The 12,500-nt window shown below is 46.0% G+C and overlaps 1 protein-coding gene across 4 annotated transcripts in view; it reads right to left on the bottom strand.

Moving 5' to 3' along the window:
* Positions 1-12,500, bottom strand: part of kif13ba (kinesin family member 13Ba) — a 116,994-nt gene that overhangs the window by 21,823 nt on the left and 82,671 nt on the right. For all 4 annotated transcript variants that reach the window (XM_063183846.1, XM_063183849.1, XM_063183847.1 and 1 more), the window contains exons 22-30: positions 10,291-10,464; positions 8,017-8,174; positions 7,374-7,506; positions 6,905-7,051; positions 5,606-5,635; positions 4,805-4,904; positions 3,230-3,356; positions 1,212-1,267; positions 171-295 (exon numbers count right to left, since the gene is read on the bottom strand). In XM_063183846.1, the coding sequence (XP_063039916.1) occupies positions 171-295; positions 1,212-1,267; positions 3,230-3,356; positions 4,805-4,904; positions 5,606-5,635; positions 6,905-7,051; positions 7,374-7,506; positions 8,017-8,174; positions 10,291-10,464 (1,050 nt within the window). The remainder of the gene's footprint in view (positions 1-170; positions 296-1,211; positions 1,268-3,229; positions 3,357-4,804; positions 4,905-5,605; positions 5,636-6,904; positions 7,052-7,373; positions 7,507-8,016; positions 8,175-10,290; positions 10,465-12,500) is intronic.

Below are 12,500 nucleotides of genomic sequence, written 5' to 3'. Positions count from 1 at the left end.
ACACACCTAAGGTGCATGATTGCATGCATGCTGCTCCTCATAGTGCTTGACACAAACACATGCGCACGTGAGGACACGTGTATATATGCGTACACGCACAGACACGCGCATGCATGCATGCATGCACGCACGCCAACCAAAGGCATCCTGCTGTGATGTGCATTGCTCACCTCGTCATCATAGTGCTTGACTATCTGCAGGTCGAAGAAGTCATCCTCGTCCTCCCCGTTGAGGGAGGCGTCCCAGCCCCCCGCCTCCACAGCCTCCAGGTTCTCCTGGGAGCTGAAGTCATCCGCTAGAGGAGGGAGAGGAGAGGAGAGGAGAGGAGAGGAGTGGAAAGGAGGGGAGAGGAGAGGAGAGGAGAAGAGATTAGAGGAAAAGAGGAGAGGAGAGGGGAGAGGAGAGGAGACAGGGGAGAGGAGGGGAGAGGAGAGGAGAGGAGAGGAGAGGAAGGGAGATGAGAGGACGGGAGAGGAGAGGAGGGGCGGCGAGGAGAGGGGAGAGGAGAGGAGAGGAGGGGAGAGGAGAGAGGAGAGGAGAGGAGAGGAGAGGAGACAGGTGAGAGGAGACAGGGGAGAGGAGAGAGAGGGGAGGAGAGGAGAGGAGAGGAGAGAAGAGGAGAGGAGAGGAGAGAGGAGAGGAGAGGAGAGGAGAGGAGAGGAGAGGAGAGGAGAGAGGTTAGAGTACCATTCAGTTTAAAAGACAGCACCACGCAGTAGGGACAAAAGATTCTCCTGGGAACTAAAGTTATTCGCTGGGGAGAGAGGAGGGAAGATATGAGAGGCTACATCCAGTCAGTTTATCAATCAGTGCATACAAGAAGGTTTATCATAAGACATTGTGGATGGTGAAATGAAGTCATCTGCTGACGGGGGGGCTGAGGAGGGAGATAGGAGAGCTACATGCTTGGCACAATATAATGCCACCATTCAGTGGTGTGAATACTCTAAAAATACAAAAACAGACCAAAGTGCTGCGCTTTCTCATTTTGAATTGCTTAGCATTATCACTATTCCATTAATACCTACTAGGTTATGAAAGTAGTTTTTTTTTACAATTTGATTGTATTTTACCTTGTCTGCCTTCTGTAAAGCAATTTGGTTCTACTTAGTATTTAAACTCAATACTATATAATACTTTATTAAATACTATACGAATAAATAAACAATGACATGTGATGAAGAAATGAGAGGCAGTATAGTGGATCTTACCACTGAGGTCAAGGAAGAGCACGGGTATGTGTGTCTCCATGCCAGCAACAGGCACCCTGCAGGGAGAGGAGAGGAGAGGAGAGGAGAGGAGAGGAGAGGAGAGGAGAGGAGAGGAGAGGAGAGGAGAGGAGAGGAGAGGAGAGGAGAGGAGAGGAGTTTTTATTTTTATCCACACATCATGTTTACACCTATACAAATAAAAAAATATCCGCATTTAAAAATATCTGCAGTGTGTCTCTACAGCTGTGCCCCTTTTGAAATACCTAATAAATACCTAATAAATCAGAGGTTCCCTAGGTTCTACGACCATTCTCTATATTTTCTACATTTCTTTAAACGACTTCAAAATTTCATCATTGCTTTTGAACTTCTTTGCATTTTAATGCAAAAGAAAAAAAGATGTATTCCAAAGCTCACGTCCTAATGTGCCATAACCAGCCCTCTTATGCATTAGCAATGCAAAGCCACATTTACGTAATTATCCGACCCAGCAGCACGATTGATCAACATACACATTCAATTACAATCACCGGGGCCCCCTAGTGGGACGATTTATATTAGCGCACAGCAGTACAAGGCTTGGATCATCAGTCAGTGCAGCGGCACGGCTTTCTTCCCCAGGAAACAGAAACTCAAACTTCACATAAATAAAAACTGAGTGAAGAGGCAGACAGACACTCGTGCTGGTTATATTATAATGTCTGCCATGTCCATTATGACCATGCTGTTCCAAAGGCCACCACAGCACGCTGCACCCAGGGCCAGATCAACGAAAAGGCTAGATATGGCTGCAGCCTAAGGGCCCCCACCTGCCAGGGGCCCCCCAGTTGGTTAAAAGGGGAAAAATATATATAGAATTCGAGAAACACAACAAGATGTGGTATTGATAACGTAGTCTTCCGTGTCAGGTAGAGTTTTAAATCTTATCAATACTCCTCTTGGGTTGGAATTATGATGCAAAATTTGCATTCCATGGGGGCCTACAGCAACCTCTAGCCTGGGGGCCCCGAGCCTTCTTAATCCGCCCTGGCTGCACCACTGTGACTGACATCAGAACGAAGGCATTTGTGGAAAACAGAAAATAAAAGTTCCTTCATAAGTGATGATTATTTTTAACACTTAATTTTAAAAAAAAAATTTTTTGAGTGTAATTACATGTATACTGGGCTCTAAACACCAAGGCCAACCGGCCAAATGCTGGTGAAATTTAACTTTGTCTGGTAGAGAAGACCAACTTACTAGCCACTTTGACCTATTAGTGGGTGTGTTTGGCCAGTGAGATTAACATCAACAAGCCATTTTAGCTGGTGATGAAAAAAAAAGGTAATTTAGAGCACTGCATGTATGAGCATGTGATATGTACTTACACTGAACCTAATCCTAAACCTAGCATTCTGTAACATATTTATTTGAACTGTACCTAATTCTTGCAACAAGCACAGGGAGAGGCAGAGAGATATAAAAAGTGGTAGCCCTTTAAATCTCATAATGGTCTTCAAAGGAAATGAGCTGTGGTATGAAAAGGATGCAATCAGAAAAAGATGCATTTTCAACCACAAAAAATAAATGTGTCTGCGCGTGAGTGTGTTGAAAACGAGGGGTAATCTAACTCATTTTTGTATTTGTGCGTTCTGTACCACCCTCCTGCTACCACCAGAGGGCATCATGATAGGGTAGGAGTGTGTGTGCGTGTCCGTGTTCTCAACCTCTCAACCTCTGGCTGTGGTTCTCAACCCCTTCAATAAACGCCCCTTTGACCTCATCATAAGCCTCTCAACACCCCCCTTACTTTTGCAAAAACAAGATAGGACTATTGCCCCCCATTTACAACCAAGTGCCCCTCCCTCTCAACGCCCCCCGAAGGACTCCCCAACGCCCCCTAGAGAGTCCCGGTTGAGAAACACTAGTTTAAAACCACATTGTGTGTGTGTGTGTGTGTGTGTGTGTGTGTGTGTGTGTGTGTGTGTGTGTGTGTGTGTGTGTGTGTGTGTGTGTGTGTGCGTGTGTGTGTGTAGTACCATTCAGCGGGTGCTCCTGGTATGCCGCTGCCTGCAGAGGGCACCATCACAGCGTTCCTCTCCTCCGTCAGGGTCAGCCTCCACTCCAGCAGCTGGGCCTCACGCTCCATATCATCCTCCGACTTGTCTACACACACACGGACGCACACACACACACACATTAAGATAGAGAGAGACACACACACACAACAGGCACATACATTAGACAGACAGGCAGGGAGACATACAGATCAACACACACACAGACACACAGAAACACACAGACACAGGCAAAGACAAAAACAACACTTCAACAAATTAGCAAAACACGCACAGACACTCGCACAGACACTCGCACAGACACTCGCACAGACACTCGCACAGACACTCGCACAGACACTCGCACAGACACTCGCACAGACACTCGCACAGACACTCGCACAGACACACGCACAGACACAAGCACAGACACAAGCACAGACACACGCACAGACACAAGCACAGACACACGCGCACACAGCTGTTGCACGTACAGAATTGCAATCTCACACTGCCCGAAGTAACATGATTGACCATTTGCTTCATCACAATAAGCCTATAATTTAATTTCCCGCTAAATTACATTTACATAGATTACTTCCAATCCAATGGGGCCCTGTGGCAGCTGTGACCGAGTGCCATGACAACCATGTGTTCCACAGGCACAATAGAACACCTCTCACCTGTCAATCAAAGGGCCTCTGTGTGTCTGAGAGTGTCTTACTGGTCTGTAATTTTAGTTAAGTTTTGTTGGAACATCATGACCATAGTTAAGCAGTTTGATGCCTAGCCATTATAAACACTAAAGCACTTAACTACATGGCTATTTATTTAAATTCTAAATATGGATATGAGCTATTGGCAATCATCTCACAAATTTACATGTAATGAAATGTAACCATGATAAGCACTGTCCCCATTCTTTAAAACTCAATAAAACTGAACGTGACATTATGATATTTCGTGTCTGCAGTCGTGTTTCATTTAAATCATTGAAAGTTATTGTTTGGGTTCGTTATTGAATGCGTGTGCAACCATGTGAAAAGGCACTAGTTAAAGTAACCGTTTAAATGTGTGCAGTCAGTGCCAATGAATTGTTTGTGTGTGTGTGTGTGTGTGTGTGTGTGTGTGTGTGTGTGTGTGTGTGTGTGTGTGTGTGTGTGTGTGTGTGTGTGTGTGTGTGTGTGTGTGTGTGTGTGTGCGCGTGTGTGTATGTGCACATGTGAAAAGGCACTAGTTAAAGCAACTGTAAAGTGTGTGCAGTCAGTGCCATTGAATTGGCCATGTTCCTGTGTGTGTGTGTGTGTGTGTGTGTGTGTGTGTGTGTGTGTGTGTCTGTGTGTGTGTGTCTGTGTGTGTGTGTCTGTGTGTGTGTGTCTGTGTGTGTGTGTCTGTGTGTGTGTGTGTGTCTGTGTGTGTGTGTCTGTGTGTGTGTGTCTGTGTGTCTGTGTGTCTGTGTGTCTGTGTGTCTGTGTGTCTGTGTGTCTGTGTGTCTGTGTGTCTGTGTGTCTGTGTGTCTGTGTGTCTGTGTGTCTGTGTGTCTGTGTGTGTACTGACCAGCCTTTCCCACCAGCATCTGCAGGTGTTGGTCCAGGTACTCTTGTCTCTTGGTGAGGGCCGTCAGCCACTGCCTCCTCAGACGCTCCAGATCCCTCTCCTGATGCACACACACACACACACACACACACACGTTAATTGAGTCATTTTTTTCATATTTGGTACAAAAATGTCTGATAAAGGGTGTTTTTAAAAGGAAAGATTGTCTTGGTTCTTCCAAGGCATCGAAATTATTATGATCATTGAAGTGCTTTATGACAACTCAATAGGTGAAATGGGCAAGCAAGGCAACCATTTCATTGTTTTACTAGGGCTCAATAAATTACCCTAAGTCTGAGACAACTAATAACCTATTACTGTATTCTGTGGCAACAACAAGGCAGACACTGTGCCACCATTGTTTGATGACTGCAAGTCATAAGCTGCTAGTCCACCATGAAAACTGAAAGTAAAGCATGCCCTTCACACGTTACATTAAAATAAGTGAAACGGGAGCTTAGTGTCGTGGACGTTACTTTCAGTTTTCATGTGATTTTGCTAGTCCTGCACCCAATCTTTTTGAGACGGATGTGCATGTTCTTCTCTTTGCTACTACTGGTCCACCATGACCTGTGCTAACCAGGTGGGACAGGAACCCCCATCAACCTGCAGCTAGAGTAACACTTTCAGGAAGCTGCCCGTCAATTATTTACACACAAACACATACTCACTCCCACCCACACCATAGGCTACGGCTCATATGATATGACATGAAGGGGGGAGGTGGCTACAGTATGGCGCTTGGTTACAAAACAAACATACCTGATAACTGTCCATTTCATCTCCTTCAGGCTTCATGGCATAAAAAGAGAGAGAGGGGGGGGGGTAGAGAGAGAAGGAAAGAGAAAGTGAGAAAGAGAAACACAGTTAGCATTTAATAATTATAAAAGACTGGCTATATAAAAAGCATGCGGTTGAGGTGATGCGTTGAAAATAAATGTGAGTCTTTACAATAAATGTGTGGGCAGTTAGTTGTAACTGAAAATGGAGGACATGGCAAAGTTAGACCGAATCTATTCCGGGAGAAATAGAGGGAAGCCACGTTGAACTCTGGGAACTCTGAAAAACCACTGAATTGGAAAAAAGGGGAAGTCATGCAAGACAAGAAGGGGATGTGGGGGATTCCCGTGTATGTCTGTCTGAGTGTGCTGATGTACGACAGATAACAGGACAGTGTATCCACATCATGTCCTGCGCATGTTTGTACTGGTAATGGTAAGGGGCTGACTGCAATGCATGTTCATCAGCAGTCATATCAGCACAAGGGGTTCAGATGATTCACTCTGACTGACTGTCACAGCTGATGAAGATCACACAGTGACTCCACTGCTACTGCAGATAGCAGGGATGAACGGGGGACGGTGAGAGAGCTGGGTAGGTGATGCTTCAGATCACAGGTGGTATTTACTGGGTGTTAACTACTGTACCCCCAAAAAACAGAATGGTAGAGGGACTACATAGTCATACAATTAAAATGTGCAATGTCTATAAAAAGGTATTATACTACTGTTCATCGGTGGTAAGTGAGTGAGTGAGTGAGTGAGAGTGTGTGGACTGTATATCGGGCGTGTGTGTGTGTGTGTGTGTGTGTGTGTGTGTGTGTGTGTGTGTGTGTGTGTGTGTGTGCGTGTGTGTGCGTGTGTGCGTGTGTGCGTGCGTGCGTGCGTTCGTGCGTACTGCACCAGTCTACCTTCGTAAGGCCTATTGGAGCACACCAACAATGTGGGGCCCAAATCCTGGACCCCACATGTTTTGACCCCTTTTGCTGGGGTAGTTTTGGTGATACTGGAGAAAGTGTAAAAAACATTTCCTCACTGACAGGTTAAGGTTAGGGATTGTTTTGGTTTGGGCACAGTTTAGCATTCTTTAACTATTGCTAGGCTTAATTGAAGTCAATTGGAAGTCAATGGGAGGGCCCAACAAAGATATCTCTGAGTGTGTGTGTGTGTGTGTGTGTGTGTGTGTGTGTGTGTGTGTGTGTGTGTGTGTGTGTGTGTGTGTGTGTGTGTGTGTGTGTGTGTGTGTGTGTGTGTGTGTGTGTGTGTGTGTGTTATTCTCTACCTGCTGGTTGTCGTTGGTCTTCAGAGGCCTTGCCTGCTGGATCTCCACGCAGCCCACAGACACGGCCAGCACCGCCTCCACTATCAGGGGCATGGTGCCCGAGTCCTGCACAGAACGCACCTCCACCTGGATACGCCGAGACTGGCCCTGGAAACATCAATACAATATCAAAAAATGTGCAGGGAAAATACTTCTTTGCCCATTTATATTTTCAGTCTTGACTAAATCCCTTGCTTCTCCCTTATTAAGAAGGTACATTCTGGTGTCAACACCACAATACCTACAAGTGTGAGTGTTCGCTTGTCAACATTTAGGACAATTTAAAATATTCACTTTGGCTGTGTAAGGCTGCACGAAACCTAAAACCAGATAAACGCCATAGTTGTTAGAGCTTTGTTTTTACGTCAACAGATATATGGGGAGATGTAGAGAAAGAGAGCGTGTGTGTGTGTGTGCGTCAGCTGTTCACCTGTCGTAGCTGGAAGATGCCCCCTGTGCGTACGTCTCTGGCGGCCACCACCTCCACTGGCATGTACTCCCCAACCTCATTCAGCTCCAGCACCTGCACCCACACCTCCAGCTTTCGAGTCACCTCACTCCACCTGCACACACAGGGCATGCACGGCACGCACACACACATGCACACAGAGTTAGGGACACGTCAGTTTAAGGCACAGTTTGTGTCTGTGTGATCATGTGGTTCTGTTTGTGTATACTTTCAGCTGTGGCAATGTATTCAGACAAAACAAGACTTAAGCCCGATTCGCACGGGATAAATATTACCTATGGACCCCTGGTAATTCGCAATTACCCCAGGACCTCTGTGATTTTTCGTGGCGCATTCGTACAGGATAAGCAAAGGTCTGTAATTTACTCAACTCAGACATTATAGGGGGGTGCAAATGGTGCGCATTTGGGAGATGGGGCATGAAATTACCCCAGGAGGACGTCTGTGTACCAAAATACAGTAGGTAATTGGCGGCGGAATTATAACTTCACAAATCACAGACATGACATTCTCTGTAATTATTCAGAATTACTGGCAGTCCATAGGTAATAAAAGTCCCATCCGAATCGGGCTGTAAATACGTGCGTGTCGTGTGTGTACCAACCTGTCTCTCAGTGTCCTGGTCTTGGCCTGTATGATGCTGAGGTCCCACAGTGCTGGGTTGCGTCCCGGGTCTGCCTGCCTGTGGCCATACACCTCAATGGCCATCGCCCCCTCTGTCAGGTACTCAATAAAGTCCTCAGTCACCGCCACCGCCAGCTCCTGTTACACGCACACACACACACACACACGCAAACACACGCGCACAGACACACACACATTTAATATTTTCCTTCGTACTGTAGTTAAATATTCATTTGAAAATTAAATCTTTCCGATCACAAACACGCACTTAACTCTTTTTACTCCATAGCAAAACAAATGAAAACCTAATCTTCATTATTCCAACAGATTTTAATCAATAAGCACATTGGTTTGAGAACAGCTAAGCTTGCTTACGCACACACCCACACACGTGCGTGCGCACACACACACACTCCAGCGTGCGTGCGCGCACATTCACACACACACACACACCAGGCTGTGCTGGTGCAAGCCGTAATAGTGATAGCGATTGAACTCTGTTGACTGTGTTGCACCTCTGTCAGCTAGTGACCTCACTGGCTGAAGAGTGCAAATGGATCCAAAGCTTCATCTCTCCACTGTCTACTCTCTACATTCCTTCCTTCCTTGCTGCTGATGAATGTGTTAGATCCCTCTCCAGAACTCCCTCTAACCAACCAACACAGACAAATGAAAACACACACACACCTCAACCCAGTACACTCACTCTCAGGTACCCAAGCAGAGCACGCACGCGCGCACGCACGCACGCACGCGCGCAAACACACACACCTCAAACTGTCCCACCCAGCTGTCAAACGTCTCAACATGCCTAGGAGCGGAGGATAGAGAGCAGTGTGCACACACACACACACACACACACACACACACACACCCCCACCCACCCACACTCTCTCTCTCTCTCTCTCTCTCTCTCTCTCTCTCTCTCTCTCTCTCTCTCTCTCTCTCTCTCTCTCTCCTGCTCCACCCTTCATGAGTTGAGTTGACTCAGCACATACCAGCTCTGACTCACCCAGTCTCAACCACATCACACTAATGAAATCAAGAGTACACACACACACACACACATGCGCGCGCGCACACACACACACATACGCAAGCGCGCACACACACACACACACACAAGCGCACACACACACACACACACACACACACACGCTAACACACACACACTTCAAAGGGCCTCGTCCTCCTCAGGAGCTGTCTACACGCTGGAAAGATGAATGGGCTCCATCATCAACAGTTTATTTGTCATCATCATATTCCAAATCTTTTCTTTTTTCCCTTCTTCCATTTTCCAGATCTGCTGAGCAAGTAAAAACGAATCCAAACGTGTGAAAAACCAAACACCCCCCTTCCACTCCTATTCCCACTCATTTTCCCAAACAGTGAACGATTTGAACTTTGAAGTTCCATTTTTTTATTTTATTTTTAAGCATGTCCAAAACATCCAATTCGACAGCTGTGTCTGGTGTACTGTATAGCTAACCGTGTCTGTTTTGTATCATCTAGAGTCCATGAATGTGTCGAAATTGCATAAAGCGTGTGAAGATAGTGTGTAAATGTTTAGGGCCAGTGATTAAAAGTCCATAAGCGCTGATGACTGAACCCAAATTTGGGCCTCGCAGCTGTTGAACAATAATATGCAGTAGAGCTGTGGCTGTTTTTCACGTGTACTGTGCAGTGTCTGACTAAAAGCAATACTGACTTGTCTTGAACTAGTTTCTCACCTCTCAGACTGAGAGTATTTCTCTGTGAGAAACAATTCTGCTTCAAACGTACTAGGCCGTCTGAAGACAGAAACTACTAAACTAAACTACTTACTGCCAATTTCAACATGCAATTCTTTTGCTCATGCTACCCATATCATGTCAGTACATAACAACGTGGAATTTTTTTATTCAGCCCTTCCCAAGATCCTGGCTACTAGATGTTTTTTTTTTTAAATGTAAACAAACCATGCCCCCAATGGAAAGGCCAGGATTCTCAGATTTCGCCTGAACAAAAAAAAACCTGAATCATCAGAAGTCACCTTGCTACTGTCAAAGAATGCTGTGCTTTGAGGATGAAACAAAATTAAATCAGCCCTGCCGTGGCCAAACGGTAGGGCAGTCGTCTGCCATGCGGCTGACCCGGGTTCGATTCCTGGCCCAGGTCATTTGCCGGCCCTTCCCCGTCTCTCTCTCCCCACTCACTTCCTGTCACCACCTTCACTGTCCTATCATAAATGAATTAAATCGTCATCCTAAGTCACCTTGCAGCTGTCGAAGACGACCATGCAGTGGGGGTCCTTGGGGGACGTCGAGGAGGCGGAGGTGTCGACCTCGGGGGCCACAATAACTGGCTCGGCCTGGTCCCAGAAGTTGTACTGGCAGAAGACGAAGTTAGACAGGTACTGAGGCAGCCCGGTTGCCTGCAGGATTTTAATCTGGAGGGAGAGAGGAGAGGAGAGGAGAGAGAGGCCATCAGCGAGATTACACCTACAGAGGCATTACAGTACAATAAAACCAAAATGAACCTTAATCCGGAGGGAGAGCGATGAGAGAAAGAGACAGAGGAGAGGAGGGGAGGCCATCCGTGAAACTACAGCTACAAAGACATTGAAGATTCTCAGGGTACCACAAAATATTGGGTCACAATGCAATGACCATGGAAAATTGCGGGTCCCAAGACTATTCCAGTTAAGAGCCACTGCAGTACAATAAAACCAACTGGGCAAAGTTGGACAGGTACTGAGGTAGGCCTGTTGCCTGAAAGATCTTAATCTGGAGGTTGAAAAGACAGAAATTACAATGGGACCTATATATGTATATTTTTTAGTGTTTTTGTGCCTTAGGTTGAAGAAGACAAAGTCAGACAGGTAACCGAGGCAGCCCCGTCGCCTGCAGGATCTTAGTCTGGAAGGAGAGGGGGAAACAGAGAGAAAGAGGAGAGGAGGGGAGAGAGGGACGCCATCAGCGACAATACACTACAATGAACCCAACTGGTAGAACACTGAGGCAGCCCCAAGGCATGAGGAATCTTAATCTGTAGTATAGCGAGAGAGAAGAGATGTACGGTATGTTTAATGATTCCAGTTGACAGCGTAGTGAAGAGCAGACAGGAAGAGACAGGGGGGGGAGAGAAACGACACAAGTCGAACCCGAACCTGGATCCCCATAGGCAATGAAGCCTGCGTGTATGGGTGTAGTAACACGGTACACTACAGCAACTCAGAAGTGCGAAAATACAGAAACATGAAAAGGAAAGGTGGGGTAGAGGGGTGAGAGAGAGAGAGAGAGAGAGAGAGAGCGCGCGAGCGAGCGAGCGAGCGGGAGGGCGAGAGAGTGGGAGGGCGAGAGAACGAGAGAGCGATAGAGAGATACAAGACAGGAACAGAGAGAGATTGACAGGTACAATAGAGAGTGAGGGGAAAAAAACGGACAGAAACTAAAAGACAGACACCAAGAAAAGACAGGAAGTAAGGTGTGTGTGAGGAAAAATAGAGAGAGGGAACGGAAGGAAAGACAAAAGGAAGAGAGGAGAGAATGTAGATAAAGAATGAAAGACTGGTGTAAGACAGACAGAAAGAGTGACAGGTTTATGTTGGCCATCCACACTTGTGCTTCTTGCTGACTCAATAGACTCAAACTATAGCTGCAATACAAGGGTTCATGAGCATGATGTGAAGTTGCAAACCAAAATTGCAAGAGGTCAGCTTTGGATCGACATACTGTCCACAATAATATTGGACCGTGTGTCTGTCAGTTAAGTGTTTTACAAAGTTGGGAAAAATAACAAAAAAGATGAAAAAGCAGAAACTAATCAACATTTGAGGTACAATGAATGTCTGTGAATATCAGACTGTGAGCGTGAACTCCGTGACCCAGACTGGAAGGCTCTGAGCAGTCATTGTATGAATAAGGTCATCAAAACAATTAATTATCTTAACTCCCGTCCTCCACCTGTGCTTGGGGCCTTGCACTTTGCTGACACCCCAGCTCAGTGGAGACAACAATCACATTTCCCCGCCGTCAGCCGAGCCATAACAACTTTTGGAGGATTGTTCATTATTCAAAATCCTGATTGCAAATGAGATAATTACCTATAAAAGGGGTATGCCACTATTTTGGGGCTTAATATAGTTAAAATCGTTGGCCAGGGTTTATATCGGTGGTATAGTGTCTTATTTTTCATGTAATCCGTTGTCTTGTTTTAAGACATGTTAAAAGAGGGAGCATGTCGCTAAGCTAGTGAAAGTCAATGGATCCGTGTAGCATGTAGCAATGCTACACGGATCCATTGACTTTCACTAGCTTAGCGACATACTCCCTCTTTTAACTTGTCTTAAAGCAAGACAACGCTTAACATGAAAAATAAGACACTTTACCACCTTCATAAACCCCAGCCAACGATTTTAACTGTATTAAGCCCCAAAATAGTGGCATACCCCTTTAAGTTGCGCTTTTGCCAGATATTGAATTT

Source organism: Engraulis encrasicolus, chromosome 19, assembly GCF_034702125.1.
Source record: "Engraulis encrasicolus isolate BLACKSEA-1 chromosome 19, IST_EnEncr_1.0, whole genome shotgun sequence".
Taxonomy (NCBI): Eukaryota; Metazoa; Chordata; class Actinopteri; order Clupeiformes; family Engraulidae; genus Engraulis; species Engraulis encrasicolus.
Note: the sequence above shows the minus strand (reverse complement) of the source record. Positions and strands in the feature narration are given on the sequence as shown.